Raw genomic sequence first — 24,015 nt, forward strand, 5'->3', positions numbered from 1 at the left:
TTCCGGTTAAAAAAGATCAGGTGATGTCTTTGCTTGATACCCTGGAGAGCAGCTTCTAGTGTGAGCAGACAATACTGACCTTGGTAGACTAGTAGTCTGATTCTGTGTTAAGTTGGCTTCTATGTGTTCATATACTTCAGTGCTTACATATTAAGGAAAAAGTATAACAACTTTGCCAGCTTCCACCCCTCAAATGAAAATGCTTCAGTTAGCTGTCATAGGTAAAGTGGCACAACACATGACATTTATTTATTTAAAACATTTTTTTCCACCCAAAACATTTTTCTCCAAAACACCTTTCCACCCAGTCAGGGCCCACAAGGTGACAAACATAAAACATCAAAAACATTTAAACAATTAAAATATTGTTAAAATATAAAATTCAATTAACCACACATAAACAACACTAGAAAGAAGGACCAAAAAACTGTTATTAAGGGTATGCCAGACAAAACAAAAAAGTTTCACCTGCTGGCAAAAGACACAGGCTGTTACCACACTTTTATTCCCAGCGATGTATTAAGAGTTTGAAAACGTTATAAAAAATACTGTTCGCACTTTGTTTGGCCCCTATGGCTGTGAAGACGTCTTCCAACCGTTTATAAGCCATGGTATCCCCAAACCCTTTTAAAGCGATGTTTTTTGTAACATTTTCAAACTCTTAATACATCGCTGGGAATACAAAGTATGGTAACCCCCACAGTTAGAGAGACACAGATGAATCTCCATGTCTAGCTTCAGGTGGCAGGCACAACCGAAGCAGGGCCTCCAAGGATGACTGTAGTTAATGGGTAGGTTTGGAAGGGAGAAGGTGGTCTTTAAGGCATATTGGTCCCAGGCCATACAGGGCTTTAAAGGACAATATCAGCACTTTGAACTGTGCCTAGAAGCAAATTGGAAGCCATTCTAGGTGGAACAAGACTGGAGGGATATGGACCCACTCCAGTCAACACTGTGGCTGCAGCATTCAGAACCAACTGTAGCTTCTGGACAGTCTTCAAGGGCAGTCCCACACAGAGTGCCCTGTGGTAATGTAATCTAGATGTTAGCAGGGCATATACCACGGTGACAAGATCTTTTCTGCTCAAGAAAAGCCACAGCTAGCTCACCAGCTGAAGCTGCTGAAAGGCACCCCTGGCTGCCGGTTTATCTAACATGAGGCCTGGGTCCAACAGCATCCCCAAGCTACGAACCTGCTCCTTTAAGGGGAGTGCAACCCCATCCAGAATAGGGGTAACCCATTTCCCAGGTCAGACCTTACCCCCACCACTAGCACTTCTGTTTAGTCACAATTAACTGTCAGCTTGTTAGTCCTGATCCATTCCAAAACTGCCTCCAGGTACCTGTTCACGGTTTCCACAACCTCCCTGGGATCTGCTGGTAGCACGAGATAGAACTGAGTGTCATCTGCATATTGGTGGCAACTCAGCTGAAATCTCTGGATGACCTCTCCTAGTGGCTTTACATAGATGTTGAAAAGCATGGGGGACAAGATGGAACCTTGGGGAACCCCAAAGGCCAAGAGGCAGAGCAGTAGTCCCCCAGCACCACACTCTGAAACCTACCCTTGAGGTAGGACTGGGACCACAGCAGAAAAGTGCCTCCTACTCCCAAAAGGCGATCCAGAAGGATACCATGATCAATGGTATCAAAAGCTGCTGAGAGCCAAGAGAATTAACAGGGTTGCACACCCCCATCCATCTCCTGGCACATTTAAACCACCAGGACGACCAAGGCTTTTTCAGTCCCATAACTAGGCCTGAAACCAGATTGGAACAGATCTAAACAATCCACTTCAGGAATCTCTAAAGTTGGCCAGCCACCACTCATTCAGTCATCTTGTTCAAGAACGGTACATTTGAGACTAGACAGTAGGTCCAGAGTAGGTTTCCTGGGTCCAGAGTAGGTTTCTTTAGGAGTGGACGCACCACTACTTGCTTTAAGTCAGGAGCGACCACCCTGTCTCTCAGGGAGGCATTTACTGTCTCCTGGACCCAGTCCACCAGCTCTTCCCCACCCCCCCCAGCAGATTTAAACAGTCAGGAGGAACAAGGGTAGTATAAACAGGTGGTTGGTCTCAAACGTCCACATCTTCAGACTGGACAAGCTGAAATGTATCCCACACAACTGGACAAATGTAGAGTCCAAGTCAGAATGGGTGTGAGAGATTTTATTCACAAAGTGCTTAGCAAAAGATCCCAGCAGGTTGAAGTGCAGTCCACCTCCTCCCACTGGCCAGAACCCAGTAGGCCCCTGATCACTTGGATCAGCAGTACTTGTTAACTAAAGAAGCTGAGGGTGTCCTTTCTTTATGAAGTGCTCTGATGGCATCATATTTGCAATCGTATGATTACTTTCATGTCATAATCGCTAGACTAATTTAATTCATATTTTATAGGGATTTCTATGAGAATTAGCTGAATTTCTTGAAGATAACTAGGAGCCATTAGTAGTTTATGAAATTGTCGTCTTCATCTGCCTGATGTCTTTCACTCCTGCTCAGAGCTTTCTTTCATACTCCTACTGTCAAATTTTCTATAAAATGTTTCCCAGGGTTTTTTTTCTAATTCTTCTGCAGTAGAATTTTATTGTTGTCATTTAAAATTTATAAAAGTCCCTAAAATATGCTAGAATGAAAGTAAACTGGCTCCAGCTAGAGCCAGTGTGGTGTAATGGTTAAGAGTGGCAGACTCTGATCTGGTGAACTGGGTTTGATTCCCCACTCCTCTTCATGAAGACAGTTGGGTGACCTCGGGCTAGTCACAGTTCTCTCAGAACTTCCTCAGCCCCACCTACCCCACAAGGTGTCTGTTGTGGAAAGAGGAAGGGAAGGCGATTGTAAGCCTCTTTGAGACTCTTAAAGGTAGAGAAAAGTGGGGATAAAAACCAACTCTTCTAGATTTGGTGTATATAACTACTTTTCAGGATCTGCCTGTTAGTTCATTCTGAAAACTAAACATTGAACAACTGAATTGTTCTGACATGCCTGTGTTACCAACAGATGGTTTCAGGCATACTATTTAGTGGTATTAATGATAATACAGAGTTTTGTGGAAGAGTTTGTATTCCCTTTTATTTTTCTGCTTCTTGTAAATAATGGGGAGCTTGTACTTGTCAGAGTTTTAAGAGTCCTGAAAAAGGTTTTCATGATTCATTCTATTGTGTTATTCAGCCAAGCATTTATTCGATCATGTTTCAAAGACTGTTGGTTCTCTGCTCCCAACTTTAAACTCCCACATATGGAACCAAAGAACCTATTGAAATATTTCATACTCATTGTAGATGGCAGACACTGCCAGAACCTAGTCAAGCTGTTTGCTTTAAGGTCCTCTGAAAAATCTGCAACAAGAAATTAATTATAGATAGAAAAATACAATACTTTGCTTATGAACTATGTAGATAAAGGTTTAATTAGAACCACTAAAGCTGAAACATTTATAACCTTTAATGAAATCTATAATGAAAAATTGTCCTACTATTTTTTCCCTGATATAATTAAGTTTCTAAAAAAAGAATTCTTTTGAGATTTTTGAAATTATAGATACAGGCAATCTTAAATTGTGGAAAGAAAGGTTTATAACTTCCAAGTTATAAAAAAACTCCCATGGAAGCATTTGTTTGTATAACTTGTTCTCTTCCTCCTCTGAATGAAGTGTCAGGCTTATTTGGAGATTAAAAGCACAATCTTATGCAGAGTTATTCCAGTCTAAGCCCATTGAAATGAATGCCCTTGGATTGGAGTAACTCTCTTAGGATTGCACTATAAAGGGGTTCTCCTCTTCTAATTTACTTGAGGGCAAGAACATGGAAGTCAATTGAATTTTCTTACATGTGAATGTGTAGGATCAGACTGCAGAAGTAGTAACTGCACACCCCTCTTAAATAAATTTGCCTGACAAGGGTTACCATATATATGCTTTTACAAACTTCCCCAACAACAGTGTTTTAACTAGACTGTTAATTTCACATTGTAAAAACTTGTTAGGTTACATATGCTTACATCTTGCAGTTTCTGTCTGTGTTTCCTTCTACAACTTTACTGTATTTTTTCGTTATTTGTTAAATATTTATGCCCCATTGTCCTAGTGTTGAAAGTGGCTTACAAAATACATTAAAATTTGCTGTTGAAATAATTGAGTAAAGAGGCAGCAGTGAAAACTACCAGAATGAACAATCCAGAAGGTGACATAGCGAACAATAATTTGGTTGAAAGCAGAACAACAAAGGCTTCACCTGGTACCTGAACACCGATCAGAAAGGTGCCAAGCAGATCTCAAAAGTACTGGGGAAGGGCATCTTCTAGATGTGATGTCTACACTGTGAAAGCCTTTGGCCCACTCACCACCTGCATCAGCTTAGAAAGCTGGTTTATCCAAAGAAGGGCCTCTCCAGAAGACCCCAATAGCTGGGAAGTCCTTCTGACATCTTAGTTGCTTTGGTAGCTTTGTTTAGGGTATAGTAGAAGGTGAAAGCTGCCGAAGTGTGGTTTCTTCCAAATACAGAAACATTTCACAGAAAGGAGTAATCCAACATTAGGCTCATGTAGGTAGCTAAAACTATACCATTATATTCTCAGGGGAAATGTTCAGGTTCTCAATTCAACAGCAACTTTAATATTTTACCAGGTAATGTGGACAGAGTTGCCTTGCCAGAACTTCCATCTTCTTATCTGTTGTGCTATCCTGGAATCTGAAAAGCAGCAAATAATGGAGAAACATTATGGCTTTAATGAAATACTGAAGGTATTGGTTGCATATTAATTTAAAATCCAAATCGCTTCTTTTCTGGTCTTTTTGTCTTATGTTGAAAATGAAGTGCGTTCCTGAGGATCTATAACTGGTTAGCCTTTTGTCCATCCTACTTAGTTTCATAACCCTGTAAAGAGTGAGACTGCATAACAAATGTTAGTAGTCAGCTATGTGTTTACTCTAAGTGGTACTAAAAATCTGTCATGTTACTGATGTATTAAGCCACATCACATTGAGAGACACTATTTTAGGAAGCAGCTTTCTTACTCAGTTGTGTTTTTAAAAGGCTGAATGGTCTTCAGGACTAACTGGAGGACTTTTTATTGACTTGGAAGCAAATGTAGCCTCCTCAATTGCCTTGGGCCAGGGAGTTCCAGTTGGTATTAAATTCTGACACTGAGTCTGACAATGTGGCTTCAGGTTATTTCTATATGGTCCAGGAGAGGTCTCCCAATCGCCATTCAAGGCAAGATTACTCCTGGATGCTGAGAATTCCCTGGAACAACAGCAGTCCTCCTCCTGGCCTAAGAGCCAGGGGTGCTGGCGGTGGGTGGCCATGTCTGAGCCTGGGAAACTGCCCTGCTCAATGTTGCTATAAGACAGACCTCTTAACCTAGATACCCAAATGAATGCTACTGATCATATACACTTGGTTGCACTTTGTCGTTCTTTTTGTTACATTGTAGCATATCAATGAGCTGTCTATGAAAATCAATGTGGAAGAAGTACTTTGCAAAGCAGATGCCATTTCTATACAGATGATGAATTGCAAGGTAAAAGTAAAGTGTATGTTTTACGAGTGTTGAATGTAGTAAACACATGAATGAAGTGTGTGTGCAGAAAATAACCCTTAAATGTGGGTTTGATAAAGAGATGCTGTTCATAAAGAAATTGTTGGATGCAATTTCTTCTGAGTTGACTGCCTGTGTTGATTTGAACTCTCATTATTTAGCCCTTTTCAGACATTGCATCCGTGCATATTGGGAGCCTCCTAACCATTCATAGATTCTACTGATACCAGCAGCTGCTATGCTGTCTGAGCAGAGGGAATGTATATATTTAGCATGCAAGTACACTTTTGGTATATGTGAACTGACCACAGGATTTTTTAGTGTTGATTTGTGTGCACCTAAGATTATGCACAGGCAGAATGCACACATTCCCCAGTTCAGGCAGCATGGTCACCATGGATATTGGGAACATGAGTAACAGGCTCCCAGTATGCACTGTTACTGAGCTCCTGATACAATTGAATACTGAAAGGGCTTATTTTTTCTGAAGGCCAAGAAAATAAATGCATGTATGTAATGTGGAATGCAGCCATTGAGAGCACAGAAATGCAGTAAGGACAGGAAAGGTTGAAGACAGCAGGAAAGAGGAAGACCCAACTTGAGTTGATTTGACAGTCGTCAAAGTCACAGCCCTCAGTTTGCAAGACCCAGACAAAGTTGTTAACAGTGGCATGTTTTGGAGGTAATTAATTCATAGGGTTGCCTTAAGTGGGAAGCGACTTGACGGCACTTAACACACGCACAGGATGCACAGCAGTGCCCTGTGGTGATTGAAAGCAAACAGTTTTTCTTCCAGAATTATCAGAGAATTCATTTTAGTACCAACTTTGTACTTGTCCTTTTAAGTGCGTTCGTAAATGTGTATGTTATGTCCAGTTCCACTGTGTTGACTTTTGAATAACAGACAAGCCACAAGCTGTATTGAATATTTCTTCACAGGAATTGCCTCAAGGAGTCTGCGAGGTCTTGGGATTAGAGAACAGTGCCGTGACGACGCCAGACTCGGACACCGGGGAAGAGGAGACTGCAGGAGGCGTCAATGGCGCTGCACTGTCACATCCAGGGCTCTCCGTGCCTCCGGCTGTGAGCAATGGAACAAAGGAGAGCACTGAGCAGGAGGCCCACCCCCCTGCCACCGATTGACACCTGTGTCGTTTGTTTTTTTATTTTGAAGAGACACTTTATTACAGCTGTTCTGTTTCTTTCACGCACTTGAGGGTGGATATTTAAAATTGTGTGTTGATTAAGCTTTAAAGATTTGGGAAAGAGATTGTGTACTGTAATGCATCAAAGCTTTACAACATGACCTGATTATTTTTGTAGTTTCTTCTACCAAAATAGCCTTTTTTTGTTTTCGATAACATTCCTTAATATTTTTGTAGCCAAGTGCATTTTTTCTCTTTGATCTTATGGAAATCAGCTGAATGGGAATGGCTTGGGAATAGATGCATCTTGTATTGCTTTCACTTAAAAAACTTTTCAGCATTGATGGTTCTTGGATTTAATCAGATTCAAAAACTCTTCTGTACTGTTTCCTAAGTGAAAAGATGCTAATTTCATAATTAACAGTGCTTTGTAAATGAAAGGATTGCATTCCTCCTCAGATGTTTACAAAAACACTTTATAAGTATTTGTGGTGGTTGAGTGTAGATTTGCAATGAAGATTTTCATTTGTGCTGCTCATGGATTCTGAATTTTTTGTAATCCAAGGTGGCTGAACAGTACTTTTTACGTATTAACATCTCTTCACTTATACATATGCATGTATAAATTAGATGCATATTCGAACTTGTGAGTATTAAAGGATAAATCTATTTTCACTATTTTAACTAAGTGAAGCTTGGCAATTCAAACAGTTCTGACCAGTTTTAATACATAGCTTCAACCCTGGCTATTTTTGAAAACCATTTTTTTAAAAAAATAAATAAGGATATATATGTGGAAATATTCAGACCGACACCTGGTGTAATTTAGCAGCAGCTGTCTTCATTACCTAACTAATACTGTTTATCTTTGCTTAAGTATAGTAATATCTGATAGGAACCTTCTGAAATTGCCTTTATGCTTGACTACTCGGTGATTCTTACAAGCAGGTAAAAATTAAATGCAAAATGCAAACCACCTTGGGTGTGTGCTCCAGCTTTGGTTCCCCTGCTCAGGTTCAGTGGGGGGGGGGGCTCAATTTGCATAGAAGAAACAGCGGGTGAATTGTGCCCTTTGCCCTTAACTGTAGATTACTTGCATATGAGAACTATAAGCTCATAATTATGCCATTCTGTGACTTTTTATAGCTATGTGGAATCTGACTGAACTAATTCAGTGTACTTGTTTCCATTTGAGAACCATTGTATATATGAAATAAAATGCAAAGTTTACTTTATGGTGTTAAAGCATATTTTTTGGGGGGGATGATACACTATGGCTATCAAAAAAGTGTGAAACATTTCTGTGATTTGCGCGCAGATGTCAAGTGGATAATAGAGAGCAGTCCAGTTCTGTGGCAGAATGTGTTAACAATAATATATGATTGACAAATGCCCCAAATATGGAGAAATTTAAATGTGCTTGTCTCATTGATCAATACAACTAAACCCACATTTAGGCACTTGAGAGACCCACTGGACAGATTTTATCTGAGTACCTGAACTGTGCAGTTCATAGTGTTTGGCAATTGCAAGCCTCCATTTCTCCACTACTGCAGAAAGCAGTTTCCAGATTCATATATCGGCAGTGAAACCAGAGTACATACTTTTTAATTGTGTTTGTGTGTGTGTGGGTGTGTGTGAAATAATGTAAGTAATGGCTTCAGCTTTTCAGTTTGCCCCCAATGTCCATGAAGGATTAACTTTCTTCTAAGGACCTTTTCAAAAACAAACAGCAAGTAACAAATGAATGTCTGTACAGATTCTGTCACTGCGCGAGATAAAACCAAGTTGTTGCAATAATGTGGGAGAACTTACTAATCTTCTAGTTACGAGAACCCGCATCAGTAGGTGATATCTCTGCAATCCTTGCCTTTAATATCATCAATGTGCTTATCTTTGATCAGTTAATAACAAAGAAACCTGTTCTACAGAAAGGCAAGGATTCAGCGCCTGGCATCCGTGGTCTTTCATTTCCTGCTCACAGGAAATAATTTTTGAACCACTTCGCCTTCTTTCTTGTCTAATACGGCTTTGGTTTTTCTGTGTTTTATGTTGTACATTGCCCTAAGGCTTAATAATTATTCTAGTACAGTCTATAAGCTAAATGTGGACAAGGTTCTAAAATTAACATATTTATACTTGAAGGCAATTACAATTATATTAAGAACTTCAGTGAACTGCTGGCTATTGGAGAAAGAAGGGCCATGAGGCATGGCTGCCACAGATCTATATAGCTCTAAATTGTAATTGCCTTTTCTTGATGTAAATTCCATGAAGAGTAGTGGCACTTGTGTGTATGTGTGTGTAAATATATTTGAAGATCTCTGACCATAAGCGCTGTCCAGAAAACTCCTTAAGGCAAGTGCAATACTTTTCATGTACATATTTAAGATTTTCATTGTTTGGTTTTGCCCCCTCCCCATCAACTTGCGCTTTGCCAGAAACATCCTTCCGTTTTAGAGGCTAGTGTGTATTGCTGAGGGAGTGCTTTTGTAAACATAGGGCTTAAAAATGCTGCTGTGTGTGCTAAGCTTGCTGTAGGTGTGTGGATCTCACTCTGTGACACTTGAGAATGGGACCTTTGACAGAGTTTCAAGTGCTTTCAGTTATTCATATTGCAAGGCTAGTTTTTTGCAGCTATGAAAATTTAACATTGGCAGCTGCTGAGGCTTATGTTCTTAAAAGAAGAACTGGGTTTTAAAATGCAAATCTATATCCCCTGGTGGAAAACACATTTGCTGGGAACTCATTGTAACCCGTTATCCCTTATTCAGTAGTTTTTGAACTGACTACTTGAACCTTTGTTACTTGGATAAAGTGGAACCACTTTCTTGGCTTAACGTATCGACCAATTTATTAAATGGCTTGATTCCAATGGTACCATATAGTAAAAGCACATATTTTTAAAGGGAGCAGTATTTATGTTCTGTTCACCCTAAGGCAAAACACAGATTTCTTCCCTTTTCACCAGCATGGCCATGCTGGAGCCTATATACAAGTTTAATCTTCTACAAAAAAACACAGATGGCACGATGGTGCTCGGAAATCTAGTCAGTGGCAAATAAACACATCCTTGAATATCTCAGAATGAAAAAGGGGTTTTGAACCCTTAAAAAAATCCAGCAGTGTCAAGATAGGTAACTTGCAGTGCAATCCTATGCAGGATTATTTCAGTCTATACCAGGGGTGTCAAACATGCGGCCCGCAGGCCGGATCTGGCCCCCGGAGGGCTTTTATCCGGCTCGCGGGTCAGCCGGGGAGCCCGGGTTGGCTGGGGGGGGCATTTTGCCATGGCCCTGATGGGCCTCGGGTCAGCTGGGAGGAGGGGGGCGTTTTACCTGGGCCCCAATGGGCCGTGGGTCAGCTGGGGGGAGGGGTCGTTTTACCTGGGCCCCAATAGGCCACATGTCAGCTGGGGGGAGGGGGGCGTTTTACCTGGGCCCCAATGGGCCACGTGTCAGCTGGGGGGAGAGGGGCGTTTTACCTGGGCCCCAATGGGCCACGTGTCAGCTGGGGGGGTGTTTTACCTGGGCCCCAATGGGCCATGTGTCAGCTGGGGGTGAGGGGTGTTTTACCTGGGGCCAATGGGCCGCGTGTCAGCTGGGAGGCGGGGGCATTTTACCGTGGCTCCATTGGGGCCACATCTCAGCTGGGCGTTTTACCTGGGCCCCAGTGAGCCGCATGTCAGCTGGGAGGCGGGGGGCGTTTTACCTGGGCCCCAATGGGCCGCGTGTCAGCTGGGAGGCGGGGGGCGTTTTACCTGGGCCCCAATGGGCCGCGTGTCAGCTGGGAGGCGGGGGGGCGTTTTACTTGGCCCCCAATGGGCCGTGTGTCAGCTGGGGGGCGGGGGGCGTTTTGCCCCAATGGGCCGCGGGTCAGCTGGCAAGACCGGGTGTGTGGGTGGAAGGCTTTTCTCTTTTTTCCCTCTCTTTCTGTCACGCTCTCTCCTTTTCTTTCTCTCTCTTTCTTCCTCTTTTTCTGTCCCCCTCTGCCTCTTTCCTTCCTTCCTTCCGCACTGGAGGTTTTGCCTTGGATTTGCCGCTCTCCAGATGCACATTTTCCCCACCCACCCCGGTGGAGTTTTGAGCATTCAGATGGGGAAATGTGCATCTAGACTAGAGAGCGGCAAATCCAAGGCAAAACCTCCAGTGCGTAAATGACCTTTCTTTCGTATTTATTTCCTAGAAAGTGTTTATTCAAAGCAGGACAAGTGAGAGCACAGCAAGTTGTTTTAGTGGCAGTGCAGATTTGGAACCATGTAAATAAATAAAACACTCCCTATTTTTGTTTTATTCCTTTGGGAATTTATAATTGCTTTTCACATCTGGCATTTTCAGAGTGTGGTAATCAGTTTCTACAAACCAATTGTTGGGATACAATTTCAAAATGGGAAGACAGTAGCACAATGGTGTAAAAAGTAATACGCAATCAGAAGACAAATTGGTTCCCCATGCAAACAGAATGCACGCTAAAATATAGGCAGTCTTATTCTGAACACAAGTAATCTAAATTATAATTGATTGTTAACTGGAGCACCAGAGAAGTAGTCAAGTAGCGCTGTTACTTTCAGGAGTCCAAAACTCGAGGCATTGGTTTGCGGCACTTTTCTCCATTGGTGCCTTGTGGGGCCCTCTGACTTCTTATAAAGAAATCTCAGCCAGCTATTGTTCAGAACAATCAATAAGAATGCAGCTGTTACTTGTGCCCGTCAGCTTGTGAGCTTGTATCATGCAGATGCAACAAGCAGCCGGGGATGGCTAGATAGCCCGAATTGTTTGTTGCTCTTGGAAGACACAGTGTCGCTTATGGGAAGAAATGCATTCATGCTACGGTGGGGCTTTGATGTGCCAGCTTTGGCAAGGCTTCCCTAATCAGCATTTCATCACTCTTGCCCAGGCATATAAAAACAAGCTTCATGAGAGAAGCCTTTGGATTGCTCCTTCTTCAGCACCCGTGTTGTGGACAGCTCTCCGTAGGCAGCCCTGACATCAGGTTTCCCCCTGCTGTAAAGAGAAAACATTGCACTGGCCGCTATGCAGCCAGCAATGATGATGTTCTCCAGTAAATACTGGGCAAGACGGGGACTCTCCTTGGATTCAGCTGTGCCCCAAGAACACCCGCTACTGGGCAACGTTACAGTAAGTACCCAGGGCTCTGTCAAACTAGCCTGAGCAAATAAGAAGTTTAGGATTGCTCTAAGCTGTTTCAGTAACTTTTTTGAAATGGACACGTGCTTGATCAGAAAAAGTGTAAGATGGTTTGCTCTCATTTGTCACATCATCTTTCTCCTCCCAGCACAGATCATTGAATCAGAATTTTATTGGAAATTTAAACCCTGGGGGAAAACCTCTCTGTATCTCACCCCTTTGACCGTATCTTTCCCCTTTTATTTCTGTTGTGAATGTGGTTAGGCTTTTGTGGTAAGAAGTTCAGATTTACAATTGCCTACTCTGATTATGTAGAAGAGGTGAAAGCTGACTTTTACAGAGTCTTTCAGCAGCTTAAATCTGTGATCCAAAGAACAAGTAGTTGCAAAGAAGTTCAGTCTAATCAGTCAGTTCCCCCCCCCCTTCCTAAATAGGGTGATAGGATTGAGATGTAAGATTTTCTGAAATGAGTCCTGGACTCCAGACAATTGAAGGGAAAAAAGATAAATCATCTTTGTTAAGATGCAGCCAATACTCAATGCTGATTAAAAACCCAAGCAAACATATGCAGCATTGAAGACTATATTGATGTAGCTGTGTGTGTGTGTATACCAGATTTTATTTATTTATAAATAAATAAAATCTGGTAGTTGCTTTCTGATTTTTAAGTCTTTGGTGTAGACGGTTGTTGCAATATTACCCCTGGAATGACATATTTTTATGGTTGTTTAGTGATCAGACTTTGAGTTGTGCATGCCTTCAACATGCACATCACATCTGCAAGGAGATAGTCACAGACTCTTATTAACTTGGCTTTATGCGTGTTTGGATGAAAATGTAGTTGCATGTCTACATCTGTGATTAGCTGTTTTGCGTGAAAACAGCAGAATTGAGGCCCAAACCCTTTCTAGCTTTTCCCTCCTATTGAAGAGATTTTATTTTTCTTGTAACTAAGTATACAAAATTGAATTCAGTCATATTGGGTGTGAGAGGAAAGACTCTCAGCAAAGTCTGAAGGCCTGCTCTTTGACATATTTCTAAAAAGTGGTGTACTATGATTATTTTAATCTCATAATAATGATAGCAGTAAAATCAGCACAGGTAAAACAATTGTCTTTTTAAAAAAACTAAAGGGCTTTTAGCACACTGGCCCGTAGAGCTATTTATAACAATCCATGTGTAGAACCAGTGAAACAGGACCAAAAAAATCAGCATGGTATGAAAGGGGATAGAGTGGATCTTGTCCTTTCAATGTGACTTCTTTTAATGCCCTTCAGTGCTGTGTTCTTTTTCTTGCATACTACTTCTATAAAAGTGAGGTGATGTTTATCCAGTGAACAAAATTCAAGTCCAGTAGCATCAGAGACTAAATGAGGACTGACTCACAAAAGCTTATACCTAGGAAATTTTTGTTGGTCTTTGAGGTGCTCTCTGTGTATGTGTGTGTGTAAAGTGCCATCAAGTCACAGCCGACTTATGGCGACCCAGTAGGGTTTTCAAAGCAAGAGATGTTCAGAGGTGGTTTGCCATTGCCTGCCTCTGCTAGAGACCCTGGAATTCCTTGCTGGTCTTCCATCCACATACTAACCAGTGCCAACCCTGCTTAGTTTCTGAGATCTGACAAGATCAGGCTAGTCTGGGCCATCCAGGTCAGGGATTTTAAGGTGCTACTGGATTCAAATTTTGTGCTACTACTACAGACCAGCACAGCTACCCCCCTGAAATTGTCCAAAGAAGCTTCTCTTCCTTTCTCCATCTCTCCCCATTAAAAACCTGTTTCCAGTCTGATGCAAAGAAAGGGGCAGGGCTGCAGTTCAGGAACAACAGTCCTGCACTGAAAGTACCAACAGGCTTCTGAAAAGGACAGTATCTGTCAGGAGTCACATGCAGCTGGATAGGGTTTGCTGTTGAAAGCAGAAGCTGTATGCCCTTCACTCACACGCCACACATTTCCACCATCCAGTGCAAGTATCAATTCTTGCTTATGACCTAGTCCAAACTTTTAACTCTTTCTAGGTTGACATATCTGTTTCACTCTTTATAGGTTGTTAATAGGTAAACACTTGTCCACCCACATCTGCCTTGTCTTTTAAAAGGTTCCCATTCAGCTTTTGGAGTATGCCAAGTGGATTTTTCTTTTTCCTTTTCCTTTACACAGGATTGCTTGCGTGGTGTAGTGGTTAAGAGCAGTGGACGCTAATCTGGAGAAACAGTTTGAATCCCCACCCCTTCACATGAGTGGCGGACTCTAATCTGGTGAACCAGGTTGGTTTCCCCACTCCTCCACATGAAGCCAGCTGGGTGACCTTGAGCTAGTCCTAGCTTTCTCCAAACTCAGCCTCACCTACCTCACAAAGTGTCTGCTGTGGGGAGGGGAAGGGAAGGTGCTTATAAACCGGTTTGATTCTTCTTAAAAGGTAGAGAAAATCAGCATATAAAAACCAACTCTTTTTCTTCTTAAAACAGATAATAGAGCTGATAGTTTATTTTGGGTGTGTGACAATTCTCTTCCACCCTAGTATGGCAGATGACACAGTTTACCAGAGTTGGGAGGTGCTCTATGCTTGATTGTTATAAAGTAAGTTTTCTAAAAGGCTCAAAGTTAGGAACAATAACTAGACAAACATTAAGACTTTACTGTTTTTAATAGAAGCACCCAAACTCTGCCTCTCTAAACAACAGCCCCTATTGGACACCCTGCCTATTTCAGGGTGTCCTCCTGTCTCCAATCCTTCCAAAACCCATCGACCCCTCTTCTCTGTCCTGCCCCAGTTGGCCATTGGGAGTTAAACTGCCTCAGGTTGTTGCTACTATTTTTCACCTCCCAAAGTTCTATTCAGCATTTTAAATCTGATCGGTTCAAACTGCATGGGGAAGAAAAGAGGGCAGAATCTTCTGTTCATCACAGTATTAATCTCGTTTACTCAGTGTTCACAATGCTTTTGATACATTGAGTCAGTGTGTCGTTCAGGCATAAAATAGGTGTGCGTTTTGCACTGGCTTCTGCTAGTTCAAACATATTAGCTGGATCAGCTGGATGGAAGGAGTGGGAAAACAATTACTGAACAAAATTGGTGTCAGTGGCTGTGAAGTTTCCCTCCTCCTCCAAATAGGTAGAGCCTCCCTTCTCATAATAGGTACCTCTTCTTAGAAATAATTCCTGTTTGATGTATCAGTGGGTGGCTGTCATTGCTGCAGAAAACAACATCTGGAAGCTCTCACAGTGAATGTTTAGATGTGCTTATTGCCAAAGCAGAATAAGTGACCTTTTTCTTGTTTTGATACTATCCCTGGGAAAACCTAAATATCTTAGACTGAATATGTTGAATTTGGCCAATCAATGAATTTCCTGCCTAGCCACTGCTTCATGGAGAAAATGGTATGCAAATCATGTATACTTGCAAACTTGTCTGTTTTAGATGCATGTGCATATTTTAGGGAAGCATGATAGGCCACAGCTTTTAAACATGTTATGTTGTCACATTTTCTGTTTGTATAACCAAGACGTTTGCATGTAATACTGAACTACAGTGAGTTCAGACTTCCTCATGTTTGACATGGCCCTAAGAACCCTTGAATTAAGTGTTCTATCTTGTAGGCCTTTGTTCATTATAACTGTAATTTTCTGACAATCAGCAATTTAAAGAGTAGCTTTCAATGCATTAAGGTTTTATCTCCTTCACATGCTAGTTGTCTTCTGTCATTATGAGAATTCATTGACTTCAACAGAAACAGCCTACTGAGTGCCCTCAAGTTAAACAATGCTGAGTACCCCCATCAACTTCAACTGAAGAATATTAATCCTCTTCATAAAACGAGAGGAGACACATTGGAAATCTATAGGTACCCTGAGTGCCTCTTCAGGGTATGTGGAGCAGCCTGGTGAAAGGAGCAGAGATGGGAGTGAGAAGTGAATGGGAGTATGAGGCATGGAGATAGTAAGTGCTGGGAAACGAGATGTACAAATTCATACAGTATTCAACTCAGGCTTGCCAGTGAGTGTTCGTTTGACAGGGAAAAGAAAGCTGTGGACAACCTGCATATCTGTTCACTACTTCGGCATTCACCATTACATCTCCCATATTCTTTTAAAAGAGGAGAAGAGCCTATTCCTAAAAATGTAAGGTGCTATTCTTTCATATAGAAGGTTGTGAGATAAAAAAACAGAAGCATTTAGCAAGGTTTTGCCTGGGTGCATTTTCTAAGTCCTCTGTGGCTCTTCCACTTTGTCCTTAGTCAAATTATTTTCTAACAGCATAATCCTACAGCCAGTTAGGAGAGCATGTGAGTCCCATGCGGCATAGTGCCCCAACCATGCCAGCACTGAGGTAAATCTGGTGGCAGCTCAGCAGCATGAGAATAGGCCCCAGAAGTGGGCAGTGCTTCAGTGGTCTGTAGGAGGACCAAAGCTTAGTCAGTACTCAACACCCTTCAGTCCATGTCCCTGGCTATGGTATAATTACGCCATCCTTTTTTGTCAGGTTAGTGGTGGGAGAATATTGTTTTCCCCTCCCATTGAACTCAGTGGGAATGAAGCAACATCCTCCCATCAGGGCACAGCTTAGGACACCAATTCTGAACCCATCATCTTAGCACTATTTAAACTTCAACCAGGACACCCATATCTGTGGCTTGGGGCCACACCTCTCTGGCCTCATGTTGTGCATGGTTAGAACAAATATGGGGTGGACTTTAGTAAAAGGAATTCTAGAAAAGGGGCATTTTGCGCCAGAAGGGAGCAACTTATTTATTTTATTTTATTTATTGTTTCAATTTAATACCCCGCTCTCCCCGGCCGAGACCGGGCTCAGAGCAGCTCACAGGGGAATAAAACCTTTAAAAACAGCATTTAAAATAGCCCTAAAAGTCTAAAACCAATCCTAAAACTACTTTGGTAATTGTAAAAAGGTTTAACTAGGTGAGCAGATGGAATTAAAATATTGTGACGGTGAGGGTTGGGGAGGCCAGCAATCATATATGAAGTTTCAGCGTGTGTTTTTCTTTGTGAACTTATAGTGCAGATCTCCAGTTCAGAAACCATGACGGTTCAACATAAACTGTTTGGTTTTTAACTAGCAGCATATCACTCCATACAGACTGTGACATATACTAAATATAATAACCAACGTTATAGAAGTGTGGTGATACTATATGATGCGTCGTAGTTCGTCCCTTTTAGGATAATCATTCATGTCTGATAGTAACATATAATTCTCCTTTCTAAAGGTGCCCTTCAGAAAGAAAAACGCTTAACTTTTTCAGAAGATATCTGAATGCTAAAATCAAACCGGCATCATCGGCTTGAAAAATGAGATTAATGTTCTTTGAGAAGTTCATACTGAAAACCTTCTATCCTGTATCCATATTTTTGCAGCTGAACAGAACAGGTTCCGGTAAAATTGATGATAAAAAGGGCAACAAAAGTGGAGGCAAGAATGAATCAACGTCTGAGAGTGGAAAGACCGCGGTGGTGTTTTCTTTGAAAAATGAAGTCGGTGGCTTGGTAAAAGCACTCAGACTCTTCCAGGTAAAACCTTTGCCTTTGAATAGGAAAAGTCCATGACACGCAAGTCACAGCGAATGTGCGTGTGCATTAATTCCAAGACATTTTGTGCATGTACATTAATGATGTGCTGACTTTTTAAATGTCACGTCTACTTTCATTACATTACAAGATTTACTTTGATTTTGCTATTTTCTAGAGTTGGAACACGCACAGTTAACTATTGTTCTCCTGGGAAACAGCAATACACCATGAATCCTGCTGCCTTTTTTGCTAGTGCAAGAGGGAGGTGGGGCTACTTAGATCCTCAAAAAAGTGATCAAGGGACCTTTCTGGGCAAAAAGCCGTGTGGCACAGGGGCTTCAGAGTCTCTTCTCCCTCCTGTGTCAGCAGAAAAGCTGATAGAAGTCAACCCAGTGGCTTGGAGCCAGACTAAATTTTCCAGTAACAGAAGGGGTGGGTAATTTCCACCAATGCTCTCTTCCTCCAGCAGACCACCAATTAGCCCCTTATGCTGTTCCTGAAGGACCCCTGTTCCCCAGGAGCAATGGGGGGAGGAGGGGAGAGAGGCAGGAATATTCTGGTGCACTGAGAGAAGTGCCTCGCATGACCAGAAAATTTAATTTGGGTGCAAACTATTGTATGCAATGCTCTGGAACTTGTCTGTGTGGAGTTTTCTCCAGCAGAACTTGTGAGTTCTCCATGCAGGCCTTGTATCCACAGTTCCTTGTGCAAGAAAAGCCATAATGGTCACTTTCTGGCTGCATTGTGCATGTTCTGAATTGGGTGATAGTGTGAGGCCATAGGATTTGCACAAGATCCTAATTGTTGGGTGACGGTAGAATTTTCCAGGGATGCTGTGGTATGTGTGCCATGTTGCTTTGTTGGCTATCATTGACTCTGCTGCTGGTCAACCATGACAGCTTTGCTGATACGAGCTGGACCTTCTGCAAATGAGCAAAGTCAATAAATAATGTAAATAAATAAATAAACAAATAATAAAGTTATGCCAGCATCATTCCAGGCATAGTGTCTGCCTGGTGTAATGGAACCATAAGGTTCCCATGTATGATCCTTGAAGACACTGTGGACTTCCCTCTAAGCATGACCAGAATGCATTTTCCTAATAAAACAACCGTAGCCTACCACAGAACATCTAGGATCAAGGCAGGGCAACTTCTACAGGTCAGCATGAGCTCTGGCAGCTATTTTTTAGAAATGAAGTACTACTGGCCGCCTTTTATTTTACTTTATTTATTTATTCAAATATGTATACCCCAGCTTTCCACTTGCCTTAAGTCTACAGGGCCCAGGTATGATTCTTAAGAAGATTGCTGTTTGCACAACTGAGAACTCTACTGTCAAGCTGTTAGTTAGGGAAGGAAGTAGAAAAGCAGGAACTGACAGTGCGATCCTAAGGGGGGGTACTTACTCTGGGCCCAGGGATGGCACAACTGCGCCACTTCCTCAGCAAGCCAAAAATTATTTTCCATCAAAACCCTGTGAAACTGCTCCATTGGCCTTTTGCTGGTGCAAGTTCATGCCAGCTAAAGGGGTCTTCCCAGGGTGACAGGTCTTTGGGAACACCTCCTTTGATGCTGGAGCAAGCCCTTGCACAGGGGAAAAGCTGCTGCGGCGGCAGCATCGGTGCCCCATCATAGCACTGCTGTGGCCCTCCCCCAGCACCGGTGTAAGTGGCCCTGTGCCGGCATCCATGTCAGTTTAGCAGGTATCACACCGGCTCCTGAGCCGGTTCAGCCCCCCCTTCAGGATTGCTCTGTCCGAGTCTTCTCCATCTGATACATGGAGTTTTACTTGAACTCCATCTGTTTGTTCTGCTGCTATGTTCCCTGGTCTGCAAAGATCAATGCATTGTGTGTTAAGTAAAGGTAAAGGTCTCTTTATGAGCACCGTGCGAGCACCGGGTCATTCCTGACCGATGGGGTGATGTCACATCCCGACGTTTCCTAGGCAGACTTTGTTTTCGGGGTGGTTTGCCTGTGCCTTCCCCAGTCATCTTCTTTTTACCCCCAGCTAGCTGGGTACTCGTTTTACCAACCTTGGAAGGATGGAAGGCTGAGTCAACCTTGAGCTGGCTGCCTGAAACCAACTTCCATCGGGATCAAACTCAGGTCGTGAGCAGAGCTTGGGGGGCAGTACTGCAGCTTACCACTCTGCGCTACGGGGCTTCTGCATTGTGTTACACCTGTCTAATTTTTTATATTGGCACAGTACTGTGTACTACCAGTGCTAGAGAGTTTAGGCCCACTCTCGCCACCCCAGGCAATGCAAGTCGAAGGATAGGATTAGGGCTGTTTAGCTTGGAAAGAAGGTTGTTAAGGGGAGACATGATAGAGGTCTATAAAATTATGTATCGTTTGAAGAGAGTGGACAGGGAGAAGCTTTTCTCCCTCTCTCATAATACTAGAACACAGAGTCATCTGCTGAAGCTGGAGGGTGAGAGATTCAAAACTGATGAAAGAAAGTATTTCTTCACACAACACATAGTTAAATTGTGGAATTCCCTGCTCCAGGATGCAGTGATGGCTGCCAACTTGGAAGGCTTTAAGAGGGGAGTGGACACGTTCATGGAGGAGAGTGCTAATCATGGCTATTAGTAAAAATGGATACTAGTCATGATGCATACCTATTCTCTCCAGGATCAGAGCAGCATGCCTATTATATTAGATGCTTTGGAACAAAAGCAGGATAATGCTGCCGCAGTTGTCTTGTTTGTGGGCTTCCTAGAGGCACCTGGTTGGCCACTGTGTGACAGACTGCTGGACTTGACAGGCCTTGATCTGATCCAGCATGGCTTTTCTTATGTTCTTATAGGATTGCTTGATAAAATGCAGTTATCATGCCATTTTTGTTTTTTCAGCTCACTGTAATACTCATGAACAGAAACATTCATATGTGTTAGCATACCGCCTAGCTAGACTAAAACAGGTTAAAATAAATACGACTTTTGTATGTAGAGTTATTTATTATGCCTATAAATCTGGCACGATGGAATATTTTAAGAGTGAACAACTGTTTTATAAGAAATTGCCATGGTAAATCATGTCTAATTATCCTGAGATACTTATAGATTTCATCCCAGATTTCTAATGAAATGGAGTGTTGAATATAGTAATAATTCTGCAGTAGGTTTATTGGACAACATCACAAATCATTAATACAGAGCAGGGCTTCTTTTTATTTTATAACAGAAAAGTGGTTTACTTATGTAGCAAAAAACAGGTCACTCTTAGATGATGTAGGCATTTCTGCATATTGAGGGAACTCCTTAGCTATGCAGAAAAAAAATATGACTTCATTATGAGCCAAAAGGGAGGAGGGAGAAAGACCTGATCAGGAAAATTAGGTTGACAGCTATGAGAAATAAAGGGGGAAAACAGCAGGTAAGTAGAAATTGGTGTTCAAAATCCTGAAAACACACTGAATCCAGGAAGAGGAGATTTGAGGGTTGTGTGTGAGAAAGAATTTTCTAAATCGCAGATCTTTACCCCCTGCTATGATCTCTTACAGGCCCAAAGTTTATTCCCTCCAATAGCAAACTCTTGACAACTCTGTGCTTATTGATAGCTCAGTGAAATAGACAAGCCACAGATAAGTGAAGGGTTTCTGCATACACAGAGAACATTGGTTTGGTTCTTCTTTGTAAAAATATACACCATCACACCCAAATTTCCTGAGGAGGACCCAGCATGCTCTGGGAAGCATGAAACACTGAGAGCAGTTGGATGTCATTTAAAGGGAGAGGAGGGGGGGAAGAGAGAGATAATGGAGAAATTAGTCTGTTCAAGATTTTAAGAGCTTATAATCTCCCAGGCAGGAGGGTCAGGAGGAAATGTTCCAGTAATTTATTTTCCTGCAATTTCTTGTGAGATCCCACCTTGACCATATTATACTACATTTCTTAAGAAATCCCTATTAAACAATTCTGTTCTAAGTGAATTTAGTGTGTCACTGAAGAGATCTTTCTTTGGTCTACAGGAAAAACATGTGAGTATGGTTCACATTGAATCGAGAAAATCCAAGAGGAGGAATTCAGAGGTGGAAATTTTTGTGGATTGTGATTGCAGCAAAAAACAATTCAATGAACTCATTCAGTTGTTAAAATACGAAACTAACATAGTAACTCTGAATCCACCAGAAAATATCTGGAATGACGAGGAAGGCAAGGCTATTATTCCTTCATTCACTTTATTTTGAAATTAGCACAATCTTGTGATGATGCCCTACCTATGATCACTGTATGTTTTCTCCAGAACTTGATTGCGTGCCTTGGTTCCCCAGGAAGATTGCTGACTTAGACAAATGTTCCCAAAGAGTTCTCATGTATGGCTCCGAACTGGATGCAGATCACCCTGTAAGTGTTCAGTAAATGACAAGTGTTAAACTTGTTTGACCAACCTGGTTATGTGGAATGGAGCAAAGATTAATACTTTTTCCGTGTGGCTAGTGGTGCTGGTGCTGTCCAGTGATGGTTGAAGCTAGTTTATGATAAATAATGCTAATAATGCAATTATTTATATTATTTGACAGTGTATTTCCTAAGAGTTCAAAGTGCGTTGTAGACATTAGCACAACGATCCTTAAAACTCCATAAAGTAGTGTTAGCTACAAATCTAGGGTGCACATGAGAGTTCCTACACAACTGCACCTCCAGATCCCTTGGGCAAGGGACTTCTGGTCTGTGTTTGAAGACAAAACTGGGCAGTCCCCATGGGAAGAGAATTGTGGTAGCAAACACTAAAGGTAAAGGTTCCCTGTGTAAGCACTGGGTCATTCCTGACCCATGGGGTGACGTCACATCCCAAGGTTTCTAGGCAGACTTTGTTCATGGGGTGTTTGCCAGTGCCTTCCCCAGTCATCTTCCCTTTACCCCCAGCAAGCTAAGTACTCATGTTACCAACCTCGGAAGGATGGAAGGCTGAGTCAACCTTGAGCCGGCTACCTGAAACCAACTTCTGTTGGGATTGAACTCAGGTCGTGAGCAGAGCTTGGACTGCAGTACAGCAGCTTACCACTCTGCGCCACGGGGCTCTATTTGAGCTCTAATCTAAAAAGAAAAAGCAGGAAAACAGGTGGACTGAAAGAACAATGTAAAATACTACTTTGGAATATTTACTGAGCTGTGAGCAACAAGATGACCCTTAAAATCACACTAGCATTTGGAGACAAAGTAACAACAAGCCAAGCAGATGATTCCTAGTAGAAGCCATTCCAGGTATGGTAGATGTTCCTCGCTTGGGCTTTATACAAAGTCAGGACCCACCCTTGGTGTTCTTATGATTGCATAGTATCCCCAGGCAGAAAGAAAAAGCAGGAGATGGAAGGGTGATGACTCAAGATTTCTCTTTGAGTAGCACTCATAGGAGAAGAAAGGAATGGATAAATTCAGGGAGCAAGGAGGAATGGAAAGCTGATTAAAGAAGCAGAGTGGATACTTTCATGCATTGTCTAATCCAGCAGTTTCAATGTAGTTGGAGAAGTTCCAAAGTAGCAAGTGGGAGGGTTTGAGCAGAAAGAAAAGTTCTCTGTACTGTGATTTCAGCTGTCCAGGGGCAGTACTGAAAGCCACTATACAACTAAGCCTTGTCCTGTAGTGGTGGAAGAACAGTCTGGGAAGGAAAACTGAACCCAAGTTGTTCATGCCTTTATATTTGCTTTACCTAGTCATTTATTATTGGGGCCAAATCCTATCAGTTGTATTTTTTGATCCTCTCTGTTAGTGGACCAAATTTCAGAATTCTGTCTGTGACTGGGGAAATTTGGGATGGTCTGTGATTGGGAGAAATTTTTAGGAACCTTGTTGTTATTGGGGGAGAAGTCAGAATCTTGGATCCTATTGGCAGATACAAATTTTCTTTTGAAGAAGAAGAAGAGTTGGTTTTTATATGCTTACTTTCTCTACCACTTAAGGAAGAATCAAACCGGCTTACAATCACCTTCCCCTCCCCATAACACACACCCTGTGAGGTAGGTGGGGCTGAAAGAGTGTGACTAGCCCAAGGTCACCAAGCTGGTTTCATGTGTAGGAGTGGGGGAACAAATCCAGTTCACCAGATTAGCCTCCGCCGCTCATGTGGAGGAGTGGGGAATCAAACCCTGTTCTGCAGATCAGAGTCCACCACTCCAAACCACTGCTCTTAACTACTACACCACACTGGGTCGATGCTGAATGAAAGAGGGTACAGAGAGGTGAGATGGATCTGGGTGGGATGATTAAAGGCCTGGCTAAGGCCTAGTCAGGGGATAGATTGATGGCTTGGGCCTTACTCTTTCTTGGAGTTTCAGAGAAGTCTGCATTGTGAGGCACATCTCTCATGTGGTAGCCTCTTGGTAGCATCAAGCCTGATCTTGATTCCTCAGCTTTAATATCAAACCTTGGCCTTCCTGCAATCTCAGACATTGCAAGGCCTGATAAGTCATTGGGGGAGGAAGTTTCAAAGTGTGAATCCTGATCCAGGAGCTCTCATGGGGTAACAGTAGATTAAAATTATTCCCATATTTGTATTGTGTAGTCCTAAAACCACGCCCTGACCCGGATGGCCCAGGATAGCCTGATCTCGTCAGATCTCAGAAGCTAAGCAGGGTCAGCCCTGGATAGTATTTGGATGGGAGACCACCAAGGAAGTCCAGGGTTGCTATACAGAGGAAGGCACTGGCAAA

General features: G+C 42.3%; 2 protein-coding genes across 2 annotated transcripts in view; both read left to right on the top strand.

The window, feature by feature from the left end:
- TBC1D15 (TBC1 domain family member 15) overlaps window positions 1–6,682 on the top strand; it is a 31,611-nt gene extending 24,929 nt beyond the window's left edge. Inside the window, exons 15-17 of the mRNA XM_056845942.1 lie at window positions 4,626–4,742; window positions 5,435–5,521; window positions 6,479–6,682. Of these exons, the coding sequence (XP_056701920.1) occupies window positions 4,626–4,742; window positions 5,435–5,521; window positions 6,479–6,682 (408 nt within the window). The remainder of the gene's footprint in view (window positions 1–4,625; window positions 4,743–5,434; window positions 5,522–6,478) is intronic.
- A 4,966-nt stretch (window positions 6,683–11,648) lies between these two features.
- TPH2 (tryptophan hydroxylase 2) overlaps window positions 11,649–24,015 on the top strand; it is a 76,285-nt gene continuing 63,918 nt past the window's right edge. Inside the window, exons 1-4 of the mRNA XM_056846702.1 lie at window positions 11,649–11,822; window positions 17,206–17,358; window positions 21,334–21,517; window positions 21,609–21,709. Of these exons, the coding sequence (XP_056702680.1) occupies window positions 11,718–11,822; window positions 17,206–17,358; window positions 21,334–21,517; window positions 21,609–21,709 (543 nt within the window). The 5' untranslated portion in view covers window positions 11,649–11,717. The remainder of the gene's footprint in view (window positions 11,823–17,205; window positions 17,359–21,333; window positions 21,518–21,608; window positions 21,710–24,015) is intronic.

The sequence above is a fragment of the Euleptes europaea genome, chromosome 3, assembly GCF_029931775.1.
Source record: "Euleptes europaea isolate rEulEur1 chromosome 3, rEulEur1.hap1, whole genome shotgun sequence".
Taxonomy (NCBI): Eukaryota; Metazoa; Chordata; class Lepidosauria; order Squamata; family Sphaerodactylidae; genus Euleptes; species Euleptes europaea.